Source organism: Chaetura pelagica, unplaced genomic scaffold (assembly GCF_000747805.2).
Source record: "Chaetura pelagica isolate M959 unplaced genomic scaffold, ChaPel_1.0 scaffold117, whole genome shotgun sequence".
NCBI lineage: Eukaryota > Metazoa > Chordata > Aves > Apodiformes > Apodidae > Chaetura > Chaetura pelagica.
The window spans coordinates 343,189-369,629 of record NW_009954185.1 but is presented as its reverse complement, the minus strand read 5'-3'; the positions used below and the strand labels follow the sequence as shown (position 1 = coordinate 369,629).

The 26,441-nt window shown below is 39.0% G+C and overlaps 1 protein-coding gene across 2 annotated transcripts in view; it reads left to right on the top strand.

The window, feature by feature from the left end:
• Positions 1-26,441, top strand: part of MICAL3 (microtubule associated monooxygenase, calponin and LIM domain containing 3) — a 102,809-nt gene that overhangs the window by 19,934 nt on the left and 56,434 nt on the right. The window contains exons 16-19 of one of the 2 annotated variants that reach the window (XM_010002924.1): positions 1-90; positions 15,452-15,638; positions 18,157-18,245; positions 19,351-19,438. The exon at positions 1-90 is cut by the window's left edge and continues 3 nt beyond it. In XM_010002924.1, coding sequence (XP_010001226.1) covers positions 1-90; positions 15,452-15,638; positions 18,157-18,245; positions 19,351-19,438 — 454 coding nt within the window. The remainder of the gene's footprint in view (positions 91-15,451; positions 15,639-18,156; positions 18,246-19,350; positions 19,439-26,441) is intronic. The other variant, XM_010002923.1, reaches the window with a different exon arrangement.

The window sequence follows — 26,441 nt, the reverse complement described above, 5'->3', positions numbered from 1 at the left end:
TCTGTCCTGCCTTACCAAGAACGTGTTCACAACCAACCATCCAGCAGACGAGAGCAGGGCCGTCTTGCTCCCATACCCCAGTGGAAACAGGTAAAGAAACTGATTATTAATACAATGCATTGCCTGCACCCAACACCAGCCATCACTGTCATGTTTTTAAGCCAGGCTTTTCTAGTGCCTTATGTGAGTCCATTATTTTAATTAATTTAACTTTTAATTGATAAAATCAACAGCTGCTTTTGGTTTAATGGTTTAATGTTTCAACAGGACTTAGTAATATTTTTCTTGCCATCTTATGCTATTTTCAACTTCTCAGGGTTTCAGTGGATGTTTTAGCAGGAACCTTGCCTACAGATACAACCTAGTGTAGACATTGTATCGTCTGGAGTATTTCTATTTTTTTCAAAACCAGCAAAGTTAAAGGTGTCTCACCATCCATGATATTAAAGCTCTTCCTTGGTATAAACAATACAACTGGTTATCAGTTTTGCTATTCACATGTGAAATCTTATGTGTTCTGCAGTTGTGGGAGACTTGAATGTGGTTTCCTTTTCCTTATGGCAAGCATAGCTGACCATGCTAACTTCTCACATTCATTGCATTGCAGATTCCTGTATTTTTTCTGCGAATTAAATACATTTTAGGTTTTCTGCCCTGGACGGGGTCAGAATAGGGTTCAACAGCAGAAAAATCAGCAGGTATCAAATTTTATTTTCTCTTGTGTCTTTTGGCCCCGTGTCATTGCCGGTGTTTTTCTTTCAGCAGTGAACTTTCAAAAGCAAGACTTCTGACAGACAATCTTTTCAGGCAGATAGAGATACTTATCTCACTGGCTTCCTCTGCTTCCACTGTTTCCCTGTGCAGATAGCCTCCTCATGTTTCTGAAAGTGCTGAGATGTATTTTTCTGGCAGATTTCAATTTGGAGAATCACCTGCTTCTTTCTGGTTGCAGTTTAATCAGAGCATGTTTTGGAGTCAAGAGGAGGAAGACAATACTAGTTTGGAAATTCCCTGTTCTGCATGTTTATCATTTCATGGTGAACTTCTTGTTCAAGGCATCCAACACAATTAGTGCTGCATGTCACAACCAGTGCCATGATCTAAAAGATTTCTCTTCAAGAAAGAAGACCTAAATCAGGGGGAATTATCAGTAGGACTGTCAAAAGAGTGTCTTAAAAATTGGTCAACATTATGTTTAGGTTTCCTGACTGTTTTTTTTTCTTCTACATTCTTTCTTGTCTTTGTAGGCTACTGAGCACTTTCAGGTGAACACATCATCCATAATTAAGGCAAATTTCATTTTTTACGAATACTTGGGGGGAAATCCAAAGAACTGATGTAGAAGAGCATAATAAGGCTGTAAATTATTAAGTCAGTTGAAGAGCACTGCTTATGTTAAACCCCTTCCCCCCGCCGCCAGTTCAGAGGGTTGAAGATATGTGTTTTAGCACTTGGAGCAGGTCACATCCCTGGAGCCTTCAGATTTGCATTTGAACTTGCTATTGAAACTTCATGAAGGCTTTATAATTAAGCCTTTACAGTGGAACACAAAAGTTTTTATTGTCATCCTTCTGTAGTTATTCAAAAAAAGGACAAAGTTCTGTTTCCTGCTTTTATGATGAGGACTTTGTTCCACCAGGGAGAAGTTTGTTGTTGGTTTTGTTCTTGTTTTGGCTTGCACTAGTGATTTAAAAAAAAAAAAAAAGGTGAGAAAAAAATCCACTTTTGGTCTCATTCCACATTGATAGCATCTCCGTGTAGGCAGCAGTGTAGGGCAGATCTTTGAAAAATCTTCCTATAACAATTGTACTTCCAGAGGACTTATATTGTTTTATTCAACATGGACACTGATTGCCTTGTGAGGATGATTTCCCCTCAAGATTACATTTGGAGGTGATCTTTCCTTGATAGACTTCACTGCACCAACAGAAGATGTTTGGTTCTTGGGTGCAGGTTTCATGCTGGATTTTGTTGTGCTTTTCATCTGACAGTTAATGGAGTAGAATAAAACTGGGTGTCAAGGATACAAAATCTGCAGGGTACAGTAGGATCAAGGAAATAATTGATATGGTCCCTGTTCCAAAGACTCCTTATTCCTTGCCTAGGGAAATGAAGAACTTCAGTTGTCATCATTCAATGCTATGGGAGTAGGTAGAATCATTTATTCTTGACTGATTAGAGATCAGGCGAGGCAGGAGGCCATCCACTGAGCCAAGCAATCAGCTTTGCCAAGCTTGGACAGAAATCCATTCTGCAGGAAGTTGTTGCTAAAGCAGTGCTTCAGCTGGCTGCTGAGATTCCTAATTCTGGTTGCTTGCTCATGCAGAAGCTGATGGCTGTGAGACCATGTGCTGGAAACTGTGCTGAAACAGCTTTCTACTGTGACACTGGGCACCTTAGCTGCAAAGCTGTTTCTTGGGCCACAGGATGCCAACAGTAGAGTTGGTGCAGAGTGCCAGTACATGTTACTGGAGATACTGTAAAGGATTAGTTTACAAAGCTATGGGAAAGGTCTTGTCTTGTTTGGCACAGGTGTCAGAGTTCATGAGCAGAAACTTCTGTCAGTGAGTGCGTAGAAGATAGGTTAAATAGCAAATACCATCTACAGAAGAGCCCTTTTAAGAGGAACGAAGCAGTTCCTAAGGGGACAAAGTGGTTACATGTTATTCAGGGAAACCACAGGTTGTCTAATGTTCTTGCTGTTAGGTAGAATGAGGTCAAGATGTATTGTGTTTGATTGGTTTGGTCCTACGTCTTGGAAAGTCTATGCTGCAAAAGCTTGGAAGTAATTTCAGAGGAGAAACTACAGATTCAAAGGGTGTCATCTGGGTTGGACCCCAGTTTTGATGGAAAATTTACATCTGCTTTGGGCTGTTACCTGCCAGTGTCTTGTCTCATGGACTTCCTTAGCTGTACTTACTTACCAGACTAGAATCTTACTTTGCCCTGGAGTTAAGATTTATGAGGCCAGCAGTTTCAATGAGTTTGTAAGGACAGACTTTCTCTGTTCTATAGGTGGGGGTAGGGGTGACTTGCTAAGACAGGATCCCTACAAAGGGTGAAATCCTGGCAGAACGTTTTCTGAAGCCGTTTTTACTTCAGTCACAAAGTTCTTTAATGCTGTCTCCCTTGGAAAGGGAAAGTCTTCAAAAGATCAAGCAGGTTTAAGAACCTCACTGATCTGCTGTTCGTTTGGCCTGTTTTCCCCATGAATTGAATTACAAGGGCTCCTTTGTTCTACACTTTGAATGTTGATTGGTGTTGTCAAAATCGCAATGGATGTGTACCTCGGCAGCAGCTAGTAATGCATAAAGATCTTGTTAAGTGTACATGCACAGTGGAAATGTGTGCAGTTTTTAATGTGATGGCAATATCTCTTTAAAAAAAAAAAAAAGTGCTTCATGGTGTGGTGGTTATCACCTTAAATGAACACCTGCTTGTAGAAATATCTTCCATTGCTTTCCAAGCCATTTTGGCTGCTTTTGGGAAAGAGCATCTCATCAGGGATCATGAAGCCATTGAAAAGCCATGTAGCCTGTCCAGAAGAGGAACTGACTGGGTATGGTGTGGGAGACAAGCATTTTAAACTGAGTTTTTTCCTGGCTTTCCAGACTCTCAGCTTATGGCCTTCAGCAGTTTTCTGCTGTAGTTTCATAAGTCTCCAAACAGCAACAAGGTATGTGTCTGATAAACAAGATAAAATCACTGATGTGTGCAAAGGTGTTTGTAAGGTGGAGATCACGTTTCTTCTGGTGCAAATCTTTTCTGCCTCTGGATGTCTGATACTTGTTCTTTTGAGATGGTCCTCTGACATAAAATAAAGGTGCAGCCGTACAAACTTCTCAGTAATTCAGTTGGAAGCGTGGTTTCTGAAATTACAGAATGACTGAGATTACCACAGTCAGCAGGAGCTGAGATCTTAACAGACAAGAACTTAAACTACCAGTGGTTTATGAAAATGTTTTTCCTACCTATTTTCTTATTTTGATCCATTGTTTTGTCTTTTTTTCTATAGCCATCTTTGTCTTTGCGTGCTCAGAAATGTATCTTACTGGAGGAGTGAATGTGTGCTCTTCATATACCTCTATAATGTTATATTCTGAGATCTGCCATGGAAAAAAACCACAAGTTTGTGAAAATGTTTAAATTTGAAATCCAACTTGGCCATCATCAGATGGAAGTCCATGAATACCTGTAGTTGTTGAAAATGTTGTCACCCTTTCACAGCTGACCCTTCTGAAACAGCATATGTGTTCCTTATCCACTTCATTGCGGAGTCATGTGCTCTAGCATCTGTTTGAATTAAAGAGTTGCGCTTTTTTATTATTTTTTTTTCTGAAAGGAAAGAGAATGCCCCAACAGGTGTTAGTGCCAGCTCAGCTGTAAAGATAATAAGTAACATCTGTAATGTCTTTAAAGAGCATGCTGTTTCTTTGGAGGAAATCTTAACAGTGGCTTTGGATATGCAGTATTTTTTTTCACAATGCAGCAGTTTCTACATATTCTCTGATGAGAACTCAAAAGAAAAGGAAAAATCAGGCAGAAGATAAGCTAATAGTCAAGAAGTGGTGGAGAAAAGATTGTATTTAGTAAGGAGGTACAGAACTAGAAAGGCATGTTTTCTGGCATATTGAAATGAGGACATGTATGCATTGTGTAATACTGAAATTATTATATATGACCACATTTTAGATATAAAACAGCTGCATTTCTGTTCTAGAATGATGAAGTACAGTTTAACGTGCCTGAGATGGTCAAGTATCTGTAAGTTAAAAAGGAGGTATTTGAAGCTGACAACAGAGCACTGTGACTTGAGTTGTATTGCTAAGGAACTGCAAGAAAGAGTAATTAGGTGAACAGCATGGATATCTTTAAGCACTGCAAGGTGCAACAGGAAGTAATTTTTCATGAAGCAAAGAGAGCAGTCTAGCTGTGCTGTGGAGAGTTCCAAGTTATACCTTCACTGATTGTAAGACTTTTGAGTCAGAAACTCGAATGATGGTTGCTGTATGTTGGAGGCCCCTAGAGGTATCTGTCAAAAGGACATGAGATTGTGTGGCTATGGGTGAAAAACTTTAGTCTTTAGCTTCAGATAAAGTGTGGCTTTGGTCATTCATGAGCTTAGGATCACAATCTCTCTGTTTGTGTGTTCTGGCCTATCTCACATAACCAATGGTGATGTTATCTCTTCCCTACCATTATTATGATTTTTTTTCTTTTTCTGTTTTAAAAAAAAAGCTGAGAAATAAGGAACGTTCTCGGACCTGCCCCAAAAAAGTGATCATGCTCTCTTCTTCCACTCCACCTTCCTCTCCACCGTATCCCAGGCAGCAGGTGATTCCTTCTGCATGCTCTGTCCCTCTCTCTTCATTACTGCTTGTACAAGTGCCTAGATCTGTTACAGGATATCCCATTTATAAATGCATTTCCAATTTTCTTTTTTTCAGATGGTGATAGGGCTTCTTCAACCTCTTAGATTAGAAACACATATTTGCCTTAACACACCAGAAGTATGATCACTATGGTTATCTGATGCACTAGTGACTCTGAGACTTTACTTGCAATTACAGTAGCCTTTACCAGTTTTGAGTCGCAGGAAAATAGAAAATAAATGTTTGGAGTAGTGCAGGGAAAGAAAATTAGACTTATCTCCATCTCCCACTCTTCATTTAAGCAAGTGGGAATGAAAATTTACCCATGTATTCATGTCTTTCAGGACTACTTATATAAACTGCCTTTTTATAGTATTGTAGTGGCCTGCACATTCCAGTGTCTCTGTTTACCCCACACAGCCTTTGTCTCACAAGAGTTTCTGTTCAGTCTGAGTTTGAATTTGGAGCAGTGAGAGCTGTTCTGAATACAATGTATAAATGTGCATCCAGATGTTTGTGCACGTGTTTGTCCTTCTAGTTAAATATTACCTGAAATCTTTTAGTATTTGTGTCTCGTTGTATATGGTTTATGGTTGTCATACTTCTTTGAGTTGTATCTATTAAAATTTCTTTGTTTGGTTGTCTTGCAGTAATAAATTACTCTTCTCTGGTCAATGCTGACCTCACCTTGAGGTGATAAAAGAGCAACTGTAGTTCCTAGGCCTCCCATAACTTTAAATAGGTATAGTACAGATACATTTTCCCAAAGGTGGCAAATGTTTCTTTGCCGAACACTTCTGTACCTGTAAACTCTGGAAAGGCATGTTAGCTTATGGTAGAGTAGACCAGACTTACTCTCAGACATAAAGTTTGACTTGCCTTACTGCTGTGATTTCTCAGGGTGTTGTTACATGTTACTTTTAATCTGGTCTACTTGTTGTCAGCCTCGGCAGCACGCATTCTCCCCTGCCTCTCTGGTGTCTGCGTTTGGAAGATGAGTCAGGTCTGCTTACTGATCTGACTTAAAACCGTCCCAACAAACAAGTTAGTTCCCTGGCATGTGGTTTGTGAGAGAAAAGGAAAGTTCTCCCCAAGAAAAATAGATGGAGAAACTAATAGATACAGATAGAGTTCCTAAAAGAGAAATTATTGCAGTTAAATGCAGAGTTTTACTTTTTGATCTGTGATGTGGGACTGATTTTCAATTAAGAGAAATTTGCTCTCAGTCACTAAGACCCCTTAGTTCTGTGTTTTCCCCCCTAGCTTCTCCAAGTGTTTGCCCTGTGTCTTGTTGGTTGCTGAGTTCAGTAATGAGAGCCAACTGCTGTTGGGTCCAAGTGTACTTTGATTATTTTCTATGTTGTGTCCTCTAGGGCATCTTGCTCAAACAAATAATTAAAATAAATATTTTGGCTGTTTCTTTTCAACTCTGAGGAATTTTTACCTCCTGTGCCACAGAACTGATTTGTTAGACTTAGTTGAGAGGGATCTGCTTTTTTGGAGACATTCTTTTTTCATTAGGAATGTTTCTTTTCCTGAAATAGTCTTGGCCCAGGCCTCATAGTGAGTCAAATGGATCTATGTCCTTGCTATACTGATGTGTTTTAAAATCTCTACCTTTACACTTTTATTGCATTCATTCTTGCCACTTCTTTTAAACTTTCTATTTCCTTCTTTTGAATTAACATCACAGTATGGGTTATATTGAGTGTTATATTGCCATCTTTACCATACTAATATCATCACATCATGGTACTATATTGTGGTTCACTGACCTAATATGAATATATGCAGATTTATTTTTTATTTAATTTCCCTGCAGGATCCAAGTGGTTAATGCCAGTTTTAGAATATTCTACTTCATTAACTGTTGTGCTATCATTATGGGCTCTTTTCTGCCTGCATCATAAGAAAAATCAGATTAAGTGTATATTGACTAGGAAAAGTTGGTCTGTGGTTGTTAAGCTCATAATTTTTGTCTGCAGAGAAACAGGGAACCTGGTGCTGACTATCTCGGGGAGCAGAGTCCCAGACAGGAAAGGGTAAAGAGCATGAACAAATGGCATGGATGCTGATGACACAAGGCTACCATGGATGTTTGTAATACAGAGAGCAAATGTACTGGGTAGTGAAATGCACTTATCCTAACGCTGCTGTTAACACGCTGGAACTGCTGAGAGTCGATCAGGAGTGATTATTTCTGTGTGATACCCACATAAATGCATAACAAGCCTTCATCAACAGTTTGCTATATGCTTTATTTTGCAGTAGACCTAGCACTTAAGCTCTTCCCATTCTTCTTTTTCTCTTACACCTCTTTACTGAAGTATGCTGTGGCTGTAGCAGAACAAGAAGAGTTTTATGTGGCACGCTAATTCATGCGAACATGGTTGCATTGTTTCTACTGCTTGCTTTCTGGATGGTTAAACAACTGGCATTCCATCCTGCCTCCTACAGGCCAAAGTAAAAGGAAAAATGATGAGGCATTATTAACATAGAGACTTTGAAACCATCCTAACAATGAAATATTCAGCAGTCTGTCTGAATGGCTCAATATTATACAGAAGCATGGGGAAAAAAAAGATAGGCACTCAGAATAATTTGTTGATTTGAATTCATATTGACAAGTTAATTGACATTCCAGTAAAGACTTTGAATGAATTAAGTCATAAGTGGTAGCCAGCTATAAACTGTTGCAACTTTCAGAATGTGTTCTAACAAAAGACTTTTGTGGGCTTAATGTTTCATGACATGCAGTAGAAGATGAATAAGTGTGTGTCTGCAGTGACACAGAAGCCCACAGCTTTATAATAGGCCCTAGTTTTAGTGGAAATGATCTAGTAGGAAGGAGTAGGTGGAGCTGAAAGTAGTTTGAATTATTAATACAACTGACTGGGAAAAGTGTTTCTTGTAAGTTAGATGTGAACTCAGCTCCATTTTGGAGGACAGTTAACAATCTGTTTACCAAGCAGCACCCTGTCTTGCTTGACAGATCAAACCTGAAGTTTCTTTATGCACACATTATTAGTCCCTGGTCCATTTACTTTTGAACTTGACAAACAAATAGGCTGAAAGTTGTGTGAAAGTGCAAGTTCTTCTTCTGACCTGTAGATCAGGCCGCAAGTCAGGTCTCTTTTCTATTTGACTAAGAATGTCGCACAACAGAAGATTGATAAGAAAGACCAGAATAGCAGAAGTGTCAAATATTGTGTCTGAGATGTGTTGACATGACAGTGCAGTAAGACCAAGTATGGCACTGAAGTTGCAGAAGTCGAACTGGCAGCTTCCGTGGTAGTTTGATTTTGCTGTGCTTTGTTTCAGCCAGCTAGTCTCATTAAACATCCTTACCCCTTTGGTAAGGGCAGCATTCGCTTTTCATGTATCAGTGGAAATAAACTCATTCTTTAGGAGAACTGATGTACATTACCCTAAAAAATGTGTTTCTGTGCACAAAATTAGAGAAACATAAGGATGTGGAGATTTAGATGTGTGAAGGAAATCCCTGAGAATCAGGAACTATAGTGAGATAAGTTCATAGATAAGCTCCTTCACATGATACAGTCATGTTTTGGTTTGGTTTTGGATGGTAATGCCAGAGAGAGAGGCCACACGCTTGTTTGGTTTTGCTGCAGCAGTCCTAGGTTGGACAGTTGTTAATAATGACTAACTCAATTACATTTTCTTGGCCTTAAGGGTCAAAACTTAGAACTTAATTGAGCAGTAGACAGTGGAAATAATTTCTGTTTACTGAAAATAACAGTCTTCACATGGGAGCTCCTCTAATTGTTCTGCATGTGAATTTCATACCTTTGGCATTTCAGTGTCTGTTCCTTTTGGGGTTTTTTCTTGCTGGTTTGCTTACTTCCTCCCTCCTTCCTCATCTCACAGAGATTTCCTCGTTTATGTTCTGATGACCAAGTGCCTGAGAATGTTGAGCAGAGGGCATGTCAACTGGCTGCCCTTCTGGAGTCCAGACCTTCAGTGAGGCAACAGGTGACTAAAGCCCTGCCTATCTGCTGTCCTGTATCAGTGCAGGATTCTGGGTACCAGTGACACCTGCGGTCAGAGGAACAGACAAATTCACCAAAATGCAATGACCATTTCTATACAGTCATGTGGTTAAAAACACACAGTGAAGTCTATTTTGTGTAGTATTTTTATCCTACTTGCCAGTTCTTACCTGTTTCTTTGTTTGATGAATGGCAACGTTTGTTTCTCAAAATACAGTATAAACATTAAGGTAAAAACTAGCCTCCAACACAATAGAAACATTAAGGTAAAAAACAGCCTCCAAGCTTCTACATGCTGAAATAAGCTGCATTCCAGGTAAAATTATTTCATAGTGGTTGTTTATCAGTCAGTTGCTCACAAGTTTTACTTGCTTCTGGAAGCAACATTTTTCAAGCATGATTCCTGGCCCTGAAGTACTAGTTTTGTGTCTGTACTTCCTGTATGCTTACTTCCAACAGTAGACTTAGCAGCTTATGCAGATTTTCTTTGATTCCAGTATACACATTTGTGCTCAGTTTGCTCTCCAGTATATCATCTTTGGCATATGGGAGCATGCCAGTTTGAACAGCAGTTTCTTGAGTTTCTAGTTGCTTGCCCCTATCTCTGTTTTCAGTTGTCTTCAACAGCATTTGAAAACTGGAGGGTGCTCTTGGTAAACACCATCTACATAAGTGATTTGCTTCATAACTTATTATTTTGCACTAGCCATCCAAAATCAAGTGTGCTTCTTGGGCCGGAGTCTAAACAGTCCCAAAAGTTTTCCTTGTGAGCATAACTTCTTCCAAGCCAGGTCAAAAGGAAATGTGTAACATTTAGGTCACTTTCCATTGCTGTTCTTTTGGGGATGGTGTCTTTGCTGATAATTGTCAGTGAAGCTGTTTTCATGGATGGAAGAGTGAACCTTTGATGGGATTTGAAATAGAATTTGGGGACATAGAAGAAATCTTGAAAGACTGGGTAAGATGACTAATTTCAACATACATGAGTTTGTTAATGGGTGACAGAACTGAAGATCTCAGGCATGATCCAAGAACATCATGTTCTTTTGTGTTTCCTTACACAGTTGAAATGATGATAAAGAACACCCAGACCAAAGCATCTTACTCCTACTTTTGTATTGCTCTCTAGCACTTTTAAGCTGCTTTTGAGGGTGGAAAAGATTAACAGCATTACAATGTAAAGATATAAATTATTTTTCAAGCTCTGTAATTTCTGTTGTGCAGAATTAAGGAGGAGAGAAAATGTAGAGGGGAAAGAGAACAAAGTAGTGGAAAGGATAAAGTGGGTAGGGCAGAGAGGAAAAAGAGGAAACAGATGTTGGAACACTGCAGGCAGTGGTAGATTATGATGCGGGATTTAAGAGAAGAAAACAAGAAAACCAGAGTAATAAGAGAAAGAAAGCTTAGCAAAGACAGACACTTTCAGAAAATAAATTTGATTCAGTGTTGTTGGTCTTAAATACAGAATAATATATACACAGATATATATACACAAAAAATATGTGTATAAATAAACAGTTATAGTTGTTTAAATTGGGGAAATTGTGAAAATCAAGCTATTTTGTATTTTGTCTGGTAGATTTCATCTTGAGTCTAGACTGTTCTAAGTGGCTAAAAATAGATGTTTACATGACATCTATTCTTCCTTTTTATAACAAAACCCATATTTTTCTTGTGAAAGTGTCAAATATTTGGAATTGGCATAATTTTTCTTTCCAGATTATAATTTCTAGGAATATACAGTTTCTATCAGCTCTATTTGTCTGATAGTATTTATTTTTTTTCCTATTTATGTGAAGTGTTCCTTGAGATACAGACATAATGAGCCATAGACATAATGATAGGGGTATGTTGGAAGACCAAATTTTGGGTTCTTCTGTAAGGAACGAGCCTCAGGAGGGTGCAGATTCTCAGGTTGGGATTTATTATTTGCCATTTGATAAGCAAGAAGAGGAGATCATTTTGTATTGTCTCATTACTTCTAGCATGATGTTTCTAATCTGCTTACAGTAAGTTGTAGGTTGGAAATTTACTGCTAATTTCTGGCAGTGCATACAAGTTAATTTATTTCTCTTCCATCCCCAAGGAGAACAGGCTTTTGGTTTATGTAGTGAAGACACAGAGGAGGTCTTACATGGCCTGAAATGTAATCTCAGTGTCTCAGAGAAGTGATACAGAACAACAGGAGATATAGAAGAAGCAGAGGAAATTGATTTGATATCTTTGCCAGTGGCTTAGTTAATTGGGTTACAGGAGGTTAGATGTCAGTGGAAGTGGGTAACTGCTTCCAAATAACTTAAACTGGTCCTAAATAACTTAAAACCTAGTAAAGAATTTTACTAGGTTTTTTTACTCTTTACTAGTAAAGAGTAAAATTTAGAGTAACTTACTCTACCTCACTAGTAGAAAGTGAAGATACACTGTACATTTTCCTCCAAGCTTTCATACAAGAGACCTTAAGAAATTTTTCTTGATGATGGGCAAAAGGGCTTGAGGTTTTTTTCTGTTTTCTCCTCTCTTCTCTCTGTAGCTATGTATGATTGTTTTGACTTTTATTTTATTTTTTAGCCTGAGACTGAACCGTCTCGCCGATTCTTTGTTGACCAGTGGGAGCTCTCCCTTAGCCTCCGTTCTTCTAATCGCCCTTCTTCACCTTCAGCTGACTCTCTTCGACAGGTAGCACTAGCCTGAGCATTGCAAGGTGCACTCAGCTGTGTTTGCTTGCTGCACCCCAGTCCCACCAGCTGAGGACACACCACAGGAGGTGGTTGGGCTTGCAGTGCTTCACCTGCAGAATGCGATGTCTGTGTGCATATTCTGTGTGCACAAGTGAGAAGCCAGAGGCAACCTGTGGTGTAGCTGGATTCATGGCAGCCATAAAGCAGTTGGACACTAAATATGTGTAACCTTGTGGTACATCTCACACTCAAGTCAGTTTTTTTGAGCACTGATGGTCCTTCTGGCTTTGCAGTAAGGCTTTCTTGTTTTGCTTGCTGCTTTGTTTTTTTGAGACCTTGGGCCAAACTACAGAATGTGTTTGTACGTTTATATTTAATGGACAGTGTGAAATAAAAAGTACTTTGGCTTTCTGAAAAATCACTGAGAATTTGAACTAGTTGCAGTTGCCACACATAAATACCAGGAACTTGATTTGACTTAACCTGGGGAGGGTTCTTTGCCTGCTCTTGTGAATGTGGCAGAATGTTTCAGATCTTGAAGGCTTTGGCCATTGGAGGAAAGATAAAGTCCTTTGTCAAAGACCCGGTACTAGGCCAGATGTGATGTATAAGAAAAAAAGCAAAACTAATCGGAAACATAGAACCCCAGATGAAAAATTCAGCAGCTGAACTTCCCACACCAAATAGTCAAAGGTATTGTGAGTCAAGATTAGCATATGATCAATTTTTAAGTGTGGAACTTAGTGTGTGCTGATAGAAATTTAAAGATTCTGAAGCATCTGCAGTTAAGGTTGGATGAAGGTTTCAAAGGAAAACTTGTTTATGGAAACCTGGTTCAGCTAAAACAAGTATTTATTTCCCATGGAGAAACTTGAACTATTTTTAAAGAGAGTTTAAAAATCCTCAAAAGTGTTTTTTTTTAGAGGAAAGTGGAAAACCCTTGGCCAGATGATTATGGTTGCTCATTAAAGATCAATGTTGAATGAAAGGAAGAAAATTTTTCCAGTGGAAACCATTTTTTATGTAATATTTGTCAAGATATCATGTATGACATTGAATGGTAACTCTGCACATAGGTGTGTGTACACATTAGCTGAGGAGAAATATGGAAGCTGGAAAACTTTGAAAGACAAATGTTGTTATTTCTTGCAAGTATAAATACTGTGAATGCTCTTTAGTTTCGGGGTGGAATCAGCAGTCAGGTAGAAGTTCTTCCTGGGTGAAAATAAACCCTCATTACTGCAGTGGCTCAGAGCTTAAGGAATTAGGACTTAAATGGTAGCAGGGATAATCTCTGATGGCTGAGCACTCCATTTACATTTTTTTTTTCCCCTGAAGTACCACCTATTCTGTCATGAATTTCATTTTTGTGATGCTTCCTGCTGCTCTAATATCTGAACACATGAAGGTCTTAAACATTCCTAAAAGATTGATAACGACACATTTATAATTGGTTGTGTTTAAAACAAGTTCTGCTGTATGAGTAAAAGGGTTTTTTTGAGAAACAGTTTCAGTCCTTTTCTTCAGAATACTGATATCCTTGGTATTTTACACTTGCCAGAAGCTGAAGTGTCTATCTGATGATCCCCTCTTTACTGGGGAGACTTCACTGAGAATCAATGATAATGCTGCTTAGTCTGAAAAAGGAAAATTGCTTGGTGTGCTCCTTGCTGCTCTGAGACAAATACATGGCGTTCGCAGTGTGATTGAGCTAACAGCGGTGTCACCACATTATTTTCTTAACCCATGTAGTTATTGCCAACAGTTTTAAGTATTGCCTGCGAAAAACACTTCCTCCACTTCAGCAGTGACTGAACTTGGCTTGCAAACACTCATTTTGTACCATCTAAGGTAACAGCCAGCCTGCTTAGATTTCTTGTAATACTAAGGTATCCAAAGTTATGGAGTCAAGTCAATATCCATGATGGATAAAAACCTAGTTATAAAGCCATGTTCAAGAATGGACAAGTTATGTTCCAGGTGCGTGCAGGTCTGGCTTTAATGCATTGGACGAGGCTCTTGCATCTCTCTTCATATAAACCTTGGTGTTTTTAGCATTGGAAGAATTTGTATTTTAGAATCACTGTGAGCTTCTTAGATAAGAATTTCTCCCTGCACTTTGAGTGTTCTCTAAATGAAATTTTTCCAGTTGCTAAGCATATAAATATGCTGTTGTGATCAGCATGTTGCATTAGATTGTGTTATCTGCCTTCTAAAAGATCCTTGTTTCTAATGCTGATTTTACCTGGAACTTAAAATCTTAACTGGTGTTTGGCCTCATCTTTGAGAAGTTTCCAGGTGCAAAATACCCTACAAGTGAAAGTAAGATTTACTTTTTTCATCATCATAGTATTTCCAGAGCACTTGCACAATGCAAAATGCAAGTGTTCTTTTCCATTGTTGCAGTTGATGCTGGACTGTATGGGTGATTTCTGATGACACTAGCTTTGCTGTTATGCTTGTCACTTCATATTGTCCACTGTCTTGGCATGATTTGACCTCTCTGCACCTTTTCACCACCTAACCTATTATCATTTTAGTAATTTCTTTTAATTTGATTTTTTTCCTCCTTTTCTCACTGCCCTATTGTTTTATTCCATCCATCTGGTAGAAGTACATAAAGATGTACACAGGCGGAGTGAGCTCATTGGCTGAGCAGATAGCCAATCAGCTTCAAAGGAAAGAGCAACCCAAAAGCCTTCTAGACAAGAAGGAACTGGTAAGACCATGTACAGAAGATGATGTGTGTTTGTGATTAGATGTACAGTAGATCTGAAGTAGATCTGAGGTATTGTATCTAGTTGTTACTACCACTGATAGAATCTGACAGAGCTTTGTGAAAGACTTAGTATCTCTTTCTCCATCTCTCCATCACTCTTGTTCTCTTTTCCCTTACAAAATTTGTAATCTAATCTCAGCATCCAAGAGGTGTGCATAAACATTTGAGAAAATGCTAGTCATATTTATGAAGATGTGTTTGGTCCACTAGGAATACTTCTGCATCATTGTTTTGTGGGGGAGATACTGATTTTGATAATGTACGTCTAAGAATTGCAGTTTGAGGGATTTCCTACAGTTCCCACCATATGCTTCCTTCAGTCATTTATTTCAAGGTCATAATTAGTAGTACTGGTGCCTGCTCTTCCATACAGAGCAAATTTTACTCCTGACATATGTAGGCATGGCATCCTAGGACCTTCCCTGGACAATAAGGTTAGTTTTCTGTGTCCTGTTTAAGCCTGTAGAATGTGTCCGTGAAATGCAGCATCCATGTATGAAAAACTTCAGCATCCAGATGCTCCTGTATCCACATAAATGAAGAGAAAATATGACCGTGCAGTCTTGGTGAGGCTGGATGCATGTAAATTTAGCCATGCCTATTTCTGTCTAGGGTTCGCTCAAAAAGGAGTTCCCCCAAAACCTGGGAGGCAGTGATGTCTGTTACTTCTGCCGCAAGCGAGTCTATGTGATGGAAAGGCTGAGTGCTGAAGGCAAGTTTTTCCACCGTAGTTGCTTCAAGTGTGAATACTGCGCAACAACTCTGCGCTTGTCATCGTACGCCTACGATACTGAAGATGGTAAGAGAAACTGCCTTTTTATCAGAGTTCTCTTAACTGTCCTAGAAGTCTGTCTAGTGATTTCAGCTTGCTTTTTGCTTAAAAATCATCTGGTGAGTTAGGGAAGAGAGTAACTCTTACTCCAAAAGCATTATCTCTCAAAATGTTGAAACAACATGGATTTCCTGTGGTCAGGTCATGCCAACCGGAAAATAACTGAGCTGTTATGAATTAATTTAATGTAATGACAGCTGCTAGAATAAGAAACAAATAGAAGTTGGGGGCTTTAAAAGGGTTTGGAGGCAGAGGTTGAAGGCTAGACCCTTGTGATGACTCAATTAACAGAATCTAACACAAGAATTAAAGGAAGCTTGAGATAACACTTAATATAGCGACAGATGAAACTCAATATATCAACAAGGTGTGTATACCGAAAGTACTAATTTCAAAGCACACATCACTTGTAAAAATTATTTCAAGAGCAGCAATGTGTTGCATTCTTTGCTTGAGCAGTGACTGGCAGAAATTTCTTGTTTTCTGAGGAAAAAAATCTGAGAAAGTATCTCAGATACACGTGTCTTTATATCAGCAGGTATGCCTTTATTATCTTCCACACCTACCATTTATCTTTACTCTTATTTCAATAAGAAAATATGTGCAAAGTCGTGTAAAGCTAGTGAGAGGTTAGGTAGAAAGGATTTTACTCTAGACATAATGGTGTAGAAACCAAAATAACAGAAAAAAGTGTTAGTACTGATAGCTTTCCCCACTCAATGTGGCAAAGATGAAATAAAAATCATAAACTGATATGCTACAGGATGAAACTCCAAAATACTCTATTGCAGATTGAAATGTTATAAAATTAATAGGCATCCACTGCATGTAGCTAGGAAAAATATTTTTGCATATATTGGATAGAAGAATGGCCGTGGAAAAACCATCTAGGCTTAAGGGGCAAAAAGAGCCAAAATTATGTATTGATGATGCATTATATAATGACTTTAAGTAATGGACTTTCTTGGTCACGAAGACTTGAGGAAACTTAAAATCATCAAACCCGTTTCTCAGTAAGGAAACCCATTAATACTTGGCCTAAAGGTCAGCAGACTTGGCAAGTGAGTTTAAAGGGGGAAGTTACAGTTTTGAAATCAGCGTCTAAAAGTAACAGCTTCGTCAATAATCAGAGTTGGGGGGAAAGCATTTTTTTGATCACTGCTGTTATTTTGGGCATACACAAATAACTGAATTATTAACAGATGGAGTTTCTCTGACAGCTGTATGGACTGAAACAGTTTTTGCCATCAGGCTTAGTGATTCCCTCTGCCAGCAAGCTTATGGATGCATTGATGGTTGGATAGTTCTCAATGAAGCAAACACAAAGCTCAGAGTTTCTGCACGCTTAGAACATCAATTCTGAAATGTTATTAACATGCCTAGCAGTTCTAATCTAGTAGTTGTGAAAATTCAGTTTGTATTTCATTCTGGGTTTTTTCGAGATAAAAAATAACAGCTATATATGCATTTGTTGCTATTCATCTAGCTGTTTGTACTGATGAACATTCTGCAGCATTCAGCAGTCTGTCTGGTTTTAGGCTTCAACGTCTGAGAGTTTTCATGTAAGAGCTTTTCTGTTGCTCTTTTCAGAAAGTTTGAAAGAGCAGTTTTTGGAATGAGTAAATATGAAAAAAATGTTTAAGCAGAGACTTCTTGAAGGTAGGGTTTGTCACTTTTCCATCATAAAACAAAGCATCGTGCAAGTACCAGCCCAAGCAAACTAGGGGAAGGGACAAGGATCAGAACATAAGTTTGAAATGCGTTAGCAAAGTTGCAGGCATAAGATAGCAGTAGGGGATGCTATGGGCTGTATATACCAAACAGGATACACTGACGACTGTACACTGTAGGATAATTATGTGCCATCCATTTGCTGCTATTCTTAATATTTGTATTATGGTATTACTACTGTTGCTTTGGCTTCCTAGCAGTGTTCGGTCACTGGTGAAAACCCATGTAGGCTTCTGGGGTGTTACTAAGCCAGTAGTATCACAAAAGGTCTTAAATGTATAGATGAATCGTTGGTTGATTGTCCTTTCCACAAGTAGCCACTGTGCATTTTTAGAGATGGTTTTTTGGGAGTTAACAGTGTTCTCTTCCCCTTTTCTCTGCTGGTTGTATTCATTCTTGCTTTTTCCAAAAGTGCTTCTGCCAGCTTTTCATGTGATGAACTCTTTGTTTCTCACACACTGCCGCATTGTTAGCATGTGATACCACACAAGCCTCACAGCTTTGCTTTTAGTGTTTGATGGGATTTTAAACTGAATGGCTGTCAGGCACCCAATGGAATGGACCCTAGCTAGGAGGGGGAGAGAGGGGGGCTGGAGTGAAAACTTCAGATAGTGTTTGCCTCCATGTATAGTGAATCAACTAGATGGAGCAAGGGGAATGGCAGGAGAAAAATAAGTTGCAGTGAAATGGACATTTATATTGTGCTAAACTGCAGTGTTCTCATTGCTGACCACCTGTTGTACTTTATCTGCAGGTAAATTCTACTGTAAGCCTCACTACTGTTACCGACTCTCTAGTTATGCTCAAAGGAAGAGGCCAGCAGTGGGTCCTCTGTCAGGAAAGGTAACTCATTATTTTCATCTAACATGTCATGTTAATAGGTTTTGATTCCTAGTATTAGAAAAGTAAATGTGCCAGCTTCTTTTTCAGAAAGTAGAATTCAGAGTTCAAGGAGTTGCTTTTTTATGTCCTGAGATCTTACAGTTCTATAAATTGTATTTAAAAGCAGTTCCTTTACTTACCACTCTCTTCTTTTCATGTTTCTTATTATAAAATAATGTACTGTCCCACTTAGTACAGGATTTTGATTGTTTTCTTGTCAGCTGAAATACTTACTCAGTCCAGGCAGAGACTAAATGAATTAAGTTGCCAGTTTTGGTTTTGTTTTGTTTTCTGCATGTTTTTTCTTAAAATGAACATGAAGTTCTACCCCAGTTGCATAGGCTATGAAGACCTGTATTCGTGTCTGTCTGTTTTCTGAGTGTTAATGGGAACCTGTGTGGAAAGAAAGGCTGTCTCTTTTCCTATACTGTCATAATTGAAGCATTTGTGCTTTAAATATAGGATCAAGACCCACTGTGTAATACAGAAAAGTCTCCTAGCTTTTCTATTTACAATCCGAAGCACTTAATTTGTATCCTCAACCTGCTTTTCAGTATTTCTGTCTGAGCAAATGATAAAATAGTCTCCTAACAAATTCTGTTAAGCCTGCTTGCTATGAGCTGTCCTTTCCCTTTAAATTAAATTCTCCTTTGTGGTAGTGGTGGTGCTTGCCTTTCTGCCTGTTTCTCAGGTTTTATTAGTACAAGCTGAAGCTGTACACCTTCTTTTTGGAAGGTTAAGAGAGCTGTCCCAATATTGTGCTATGCTTCTTGCCAAAAAGAAAGACTGAAAATGGTTTTTGTTTTATTTCCCAGATGAGCAGGGATCTTGTGGCTTTGACTTTCTGGAAATCCAGCTTGTTTTTCAGAGCTTTCATGAAGCCATAAATTGAGAAAGAACGTAGTTCAGACCAAATCTTGCATGATGCTAAAGGGTTATCTTAATTGTGAGAGGGATGGACTTCTAGTTCAACATCTTCAGTACATACAGCCTCACGTAAAAAACAAAGTTTTGCTGAGGCGTTTTCAATTTTAATATTAATTTAATTTCTCCCCCATTTTTCCAGGACACCAAGGGAGCTCTGCAGGACGCCATGGCAAGTGATGGAAGTGGACGGGCAAATGCCATCCAGGCCTCAGCAGAGAGGGCCCCAGGTAGCTCCGCTTCCTTCCTTAGCAGGGTGGTGCAGTTCTCTCTCGGCCTCTTTCACAGAGTTAGGCTGGCAAGCCAGCGCCTGCAAAGCACAGTTTCTTCGATTGGGCACCAGGTAGCCCAGAACCCTTTGGACTCCTTTTTCATGTGTCAGCTGATGGCTTTTGGGGTTCCCTTTCTCTATGTCCAGTCAGAAGTTCTTGTGCAGATCCTAGGGGAATTCTGTGGGCAGCCTGCTGACCAGTAAGAATTAATGTGACCTAACTTTGAGTTGTATAATTTGTGTGATTTTTTTTTTTTTTTTTGGGGTGCCGTGTGAATTTTGTGTATTCTGTGAAAACCTCTCTATATTATGTTACACTGTGGCTTTGGGGCCTAGACGTTCTCAGTCCTTTCAGAGACATTATTTGAAAGAATTCCAGGAAAACACAGATGCTCAGTTGAGGGTCTCCTCTGAGTGGGCCCAGATAGAGTCCTGGACTGTAATGTATACAGCTCAGTGAAGGTAAAAAAGTTCTGATGCACTGGAAAACTCAAACTGGATTTCTGTGTTTGCCTGAATTCTGGGTGTGGTTTCTTGTTCTCCCAAGCTTCTCTTCATTAATCCAGTACTTGAATGGGAAAGATCTCATTATCTCTGGATTGTGGTCTCCTTTGGAATTCTTGGTGTCTCTGACAGTTAATGGGATCGGATTCCTTAAATCCCTTGAATTTCGTGGTGCTGGCAGGTCATGGTGCTCTTCCCTCACTGCCAGAATCTGTGCTGCTCTTAGCCACGGCTTTGGGAATGGGGTGGTTAATGTGTGTCTTGCTGTGACATAGTTTTGCCTTTTAACCTGAAATTCTAATTCCTTCTAACATGAGAGAAGTGTCTGTGCTACAAATGCTCGTTTGCCCAGCCCCTAAGTGCTCATTTAGTGATGTCAGAAAAAAAGATACTTGATTCCCACTCTTTGTTCCGGAACAATATGGATAAACTAGATCAGTTACTTTTAGAGAGAGAAAATACTCAGAGCAACACTCTGAGAAAAGAATGTTTATGGAATCTAGTTGAGAAAATACCTTGATAACATGCAGGCAAATAAGAATGATGCTTTTGTTTCACTTTATGCATTATTCTTGCAAGTGTTTCTAAGATTGTAACTAAATGCAGACCAACAGAAATTTATTCTTTGTGTGTGCAGTTGATCCTTGAGGTGCGGTTACTTTCAGTTTCCTCTTTTGTTTGTGTGGAATTTCCATATGGCAAAATGGAGGAAAGAGAAAAGGCATGGGAGGATGACATTTGCAAAATACTCTGGACAGATGGGATTACTGCAGCATTTTTGGTGCAGCTGGATAGATTTAAATATGCTTTCTCTAAAAGCAAAGAGTTTTGAGGGCTTTTTTGACTGAAGCATATTTAAGATAAATGGAAAAAAATATTTATTGAAGCATAGGGCCTCTGGTGTGAGAATAAGGTATTTTGTGGAGCTCATTGTTAATGAGAAGTGGCAGAAGTGGAGTATAGCTATATATAAATATATATATATAAATTAGTTTATCAAAGCAATTGCTGGCAGTCTCCTTCCTCTGATTTAGTCCTTCCAATGATCAAATGTTATTACTCACTTTCATAAATGAGCATTCAGTAAATGGCATCTAAGTGACCACTAAGTAGAGCAAGCAATAGGCCATGGTTTGGTAGAAACTTCTATAAATCAGATGTTTCCATCTCTCTTTATGTAGTGATGGCACAAACTGTTAGCAGAACTGTAGTACTTCTATACAAGTAAAACGGAAAAGACTCCATTTTATCAAATGGCAAAACTTGAAATCTAGGGCTCATTCTGTTTGCATTCTGCTTTTCTAAAGCAGTGTGTAACGGTAGTTATCTTCAAGGTGGTGTATTGTGGTGCATTCTTGTGTGTGTATGACAGGAGTACTCTTAATGGCAGAACAGTGGGTAGTGCCTCTGTTGTCCTCCCCCTTTCTGCTAGAAAAATGCCATCAGTGGCTGAGGTGGCCTTTTCTTTGTGAAGTAGATTCTAAGTATTTCTTAAAACTACTGGCCTAACAATGGTTAAGAAGTGAGAGAAGGTGAAATGCAGTGTACTTTAAAAGCAAGCCACAGTGTCATGAAAGGCAGGTCAGTTCTTTGTTAGCATAAGTCATGTCCTGTAGTTATCTACCTCTAGCTCCTGTTCTTGCTGGGTACGTAGGTCAGGAAACCTGTCATGTGTTTACAGTTTGAAAAAAAACCACCCACAAACCAAACCCTTTTGCTTGATAATCCAGTGGAAGAATAGGGTATTTTCCCTGAATAATCAAGAAGAGTGTATAAGATTGCATCTCAGTATAACTCTTGACTTTGAACTATCTGCTTTCCTGCAGTTTATTAAATTGTTTGTTTAAGAGCCTAGACATTTTGCTTTCTCTGTAGAGTAGACAAATACTTGAGCAAAAACCTTTCTAAAATTGAAACAGCTGTTTCCAAGGTTCCACTTCACCCATCTGGTGGACTCAGCTAATTTAAGTCATACCTCTGAAAATGTGTGACCACTTAAGGCAAGTGCCACCAAATTAAATTTAGCAATAGGAATTTCAGACCCTAAGGTCTCAGCCAGTCTTCAGCAGTGAGGTGGATATTGATGTGGACTGTAAGTTGTGTCTAAAATTATTAAGAAAAATTTAAGATGTGCCGGTCTGATATTTGATTAAGATATAAAGATAGTTTATAGGGCAAAAAGAAGGTGTACAGTAAAAAATAGTAAAAGAATATACAAGACAAAAACTCCACTGTTACTAAATTTTGTATCTCTGAGATAAATTCAGCCCTGAGTTAGCAAAGTGCTTGGCCGTTGAGCTTAATGGTGATTTGTGCAAGGCCTGCTTTTTAGCTGCCATGGAATCCCAAATGGATTTAACTTGTGTGGATTTCCCCTCTACACTCACTGCCTATTTTGTTGTGCCACCAAATCTGGCCTCTTCTTTTTTAGCCAGATTAGTGCTTAAAATATATTCAAGCACAAAATACTCTGGAGGTTTGGTCAGCTGAGATATGATCGGTCACAGCAAACACTTGTGATATGTTACTAACCTGACTGGCATATATTAATTTTGCTAAGATGTCAGTCCCTCGCTGGGTGGCTGCAATCTTAGCTAGCACTCAAATATCTTTTGTCTGCTTTTGTATTGTAATGATGATAGTTGCAGGGCACAATCTGTGATAAGCAAGTTGAGGTTTTTTGAAACAGTCATCTAGGATCACCCTTCTTGGTGAGGGTTATGCCTGGTTGCCAGAGAGCCTGCATAGCATCTTATGTGGTGGTTACAAAGGATGTTCCCAGGGAGGTTATGGTCACTCTGGCTCTTGCAACATACATCAATCCTTCAGTTTGGGAAGTGGCAACAAGCTTTTGAGTGATGGATGCCATTCTCTCTGGGGAAGGGAAGTTGGGGAAAACTCCTACTGTGCTTTTGGTCTTGCTGAACTGTGGCATGCTTGTTGTAGATTCTGTAACCTTTCTCTGTACCCTGTCTGCCTGTTTTTCTCTATCTTCTGCATTTGCCTTTGTGCCAAAATTGCTAGTATTGCCAAAAAAACCCAAAAAAAACCCCACAAACTTTGCTTTTCAAATGTCTCTCCCTTTGATAATCTGTAACTGCTGTGTCTTGAATTTTTTTGAATATTATTTACAGTACGTTTTATGGTTTTAATGTGCTTTTAATGAAAATGCTGTTTTTCTGTTTGTTCTAAAGGTCTGTAAGAACATATTTCTGAACTTTCAGCTCTTTCCTGACAGATGGACTTGGAACAGTCTTTATCCCTATCAGCTTTATGATAATGCTCTTTGGGATGACTTTAGTCAATGATGTTTTGTTGTAGGATGCTTCCTATTAATGTTTTTATTCTTACAGCAATACATTTGTCCCTGTAGGCAATAGGGAAATCACAAAGGAAAGACCTGCTAGGGAAACTCATACTTAAAAGTACAGCAATAAAAGGCAAGTCATGAGATCTTTGCCATAGTTACTTGACCTGTGAAAGATTAAGAAACCCGAATGCAAGTATGCAAAACTGGAAAATGCAATACAAAGTAGAGGCACTAGGTCTCCTGATTTAAAATCACAAAAATATATAGTGTATATGATATAGTTATGCAATATGAAAAGTTAGAAATCATCCTACAGATGTGCCTTAAGTGTTTTCAAGGAGCAGTGTTCTGAGCAAAGCCCTTTGCAGTAGACTCTTAAGTAATCTTGCATATAGGAAGCAAAGCTGGGCTTTACATGAGGAAGTACTTTTGCTGACTCGGAGAGCTAGAGAAGGGAGGCTGACTCCTCTCAGTGTCATGCCCTTTCAAGTAAATTATCTCAGCTACATTTTCAAAAGGATCTTAACTGTACAATTTTAACGAATCTTTACAAATGCATCCAATACTGTTTGCACACAATTCTACTTTTGTGTCTAACAAAGTATGAATGCATTTAGTATTTATTTTTATATATAAATAAGCTTCTTGTTAATGAACATTGCCTCTTTATGGTTCTGTATACATTGAACATGCCTTGTGAAAATGATTTAGCTTGAAGCAATAATGTTTGCTTGTGCAAACAAATGTATCTTCATTAAATCCTTGGTCACTTCTTTTCATTATTATTCACATTTGGTTTTTGTTCTTGTTTTAATTTGGTCTATTTAAACATTAAATTACAGAAGGCAACAGAAAACTAATTCTGTAGCATTATGTTTTGTTTGTGGTGCCTTTATTTTAAACCGCAGAACTGTGCATTTTCAAACACATCTATATTTCCCCTACCCCCACCCCCCAAAAAAATATATTTAAAAAGATAAAAAAGTATATCCATATTTCAGGATGCACCACTGAACTGGGAGGAAGGATAATTCCTCTACTTCTGTGCCTTGAATGTTGTCCTGTTTGGAAGAGCTGTGGTGATGTGTTTTGCAGGACATGGCACATGATACTGAACCCTTTTATGGGGTTTCATACAACTGCAGAGAGATCTGATGCATGATTTATTTCTCTCTGCTGCAACAGTTAAAATATAAACTTAAGAACCAGACCCTGTATTTTTGGAACCTGAGGAGAGTGTGTGGGTTGCCCGTTTAGGACCAGGGTTCAGTGCCCAGTGAATCATCACTTAGCAGCAAGCCAGGAATCTCTGTTAGGATAAGCACTTGACTGTTCCCAGTCCATCATGTTCCTTGGCAGTGTTCTTATCAGGATTTGAGCGGCTTTGGCGTAAAGGAAAAAGAGAATGCTAAAGGATCAGCAATACGAAGCCCAGAAAATCTGGAAAAGAAAAGGCATGATGGAAAGGTTATTTGTTCTAAAGAGTGGAGGTGCAGCTGATCTGTTACGAGTTTCACTGAAAAATTCTAAACGTGTTTTTGGCACTGAGGGAGGATATACAGAATAGCAATGTGTGCTGAGTTTGTGCTTATGACTGGATCCTGCTAAGAACACTTTTTCTTGGGAGTAACTCGTCTCCTGATTCCACCTTTCTCTCTGGCTTTCAGACCTCTAGACTTGTGCCACTGGAATATTTGTTTATTGTTTCTATGTGTATATTCTAAAGGGTGATATGAAATTTTCTGGGCACTTTTAAGAGCTTTATGAAATATTTTTGTGTCTTAGAAAAAATAGTATCAAGTTTGTGTGAAGGAGTTGGGTTGTTTTTAATTGCAGAATTAATTTTTTATTTTTTTTTTAAAGTGGGATCTGAAAAAATGGTCTTTTTGCCTTTTTGAGGTTGTTTTACCCAGAGAAAAGGAGAGAGTATGCATAAAAGAAGCTTGGTGACAGATAATGTTCAAGTGAGTCCATTAGTGCTCAGAAAGGCTTCATATCGCCACTGTATAGCCTCTTTGAAGATTTTGATTTTATGCAGTTGTTTTTATCTTGTTTTTGTTTTGGGTGTGTGTCTGAATTATGTAACACGTGGGTTTCCTGTTGCTGTGAAATCAAGACATTTGTTTAACTGTGTGAAATGTTCAAGGGAATAAATTCCAAACAAACTTCAGGTTTCTGAGTTTTTCTTTGTCATCCCCCTTCTCCCTCCACTGGTTCCAGGTGAGGGATGCTGCAGGGGATACAGAGCTGGGGCAAGGGGAATATGAGTAGATTTGGCAAGCTAAAGTGCAAAATATATTTGGGAGCTCTGTGGCACATGCTGTCTGTCATTGGAAAGTGCTACTTTACAGGCTTCTGTATTGTGCTTTTTAAAGTTTTGCAGTTACGTTGTGGTTTGCTCAGAGTACAGGGCACACACTGCACAGACAAGCATGACATATTGCTGTAGAAAACCTAGTAAGGACTCCAGTACTAAGTATTTCACTGCTTACGCAAGGCTGCCCTTGGGTAGATGTGCTGTGGGTATTGTGGCTTCACTGATGTTGATGGATTTGGGAGGAGGTTTTGTGTGCCTGACTGTGGGTCAGAGGTCTTGGTCACACTCTGTAAGCAAGGCAGTGATCCCCACGTGTGAGGGGAGAGGAGGAATGGGCGAGTGCAAATCAGCGCTCAGGAACAGGGGGGCATGGCCTTTGCACCTGGCGTCACAGGTAAGGCTCTTGGCAGGGTTTGGTTCCTGTTGTTGGTATAGCAGGAGCTGTGGTGATGGGATGTTTTGGTGTGATGGAAAGGCAGGAAATTGATAAATACAGAGCCTTGTAGCCTTACATTCTAGCTGGACAGTTGGTTGTCTTCTGTCAGGAGAATGGCACATGAGGAGATGACCTGCCTTCCTCAAGACTGTTGAGAGACTATTCTAATGTTCTCATAATGACAAACAGATGGAACTGGTTCACAGTTTTCATCTGCTTTTTCCTGTTCCCAAAGTTATATTGGATTAGCCTACATTGGAGACTCATTCTGTGTCTTTTCTTCTCATGCTTCTTACTGCACCATTGGCAACTGAAAACTTGTAATAGCAGATGACTTTGGAGAGTCTAATTGTGAGTGATACATCTTCTCTTCTGTGTTTATTTGAGTGGAGTAG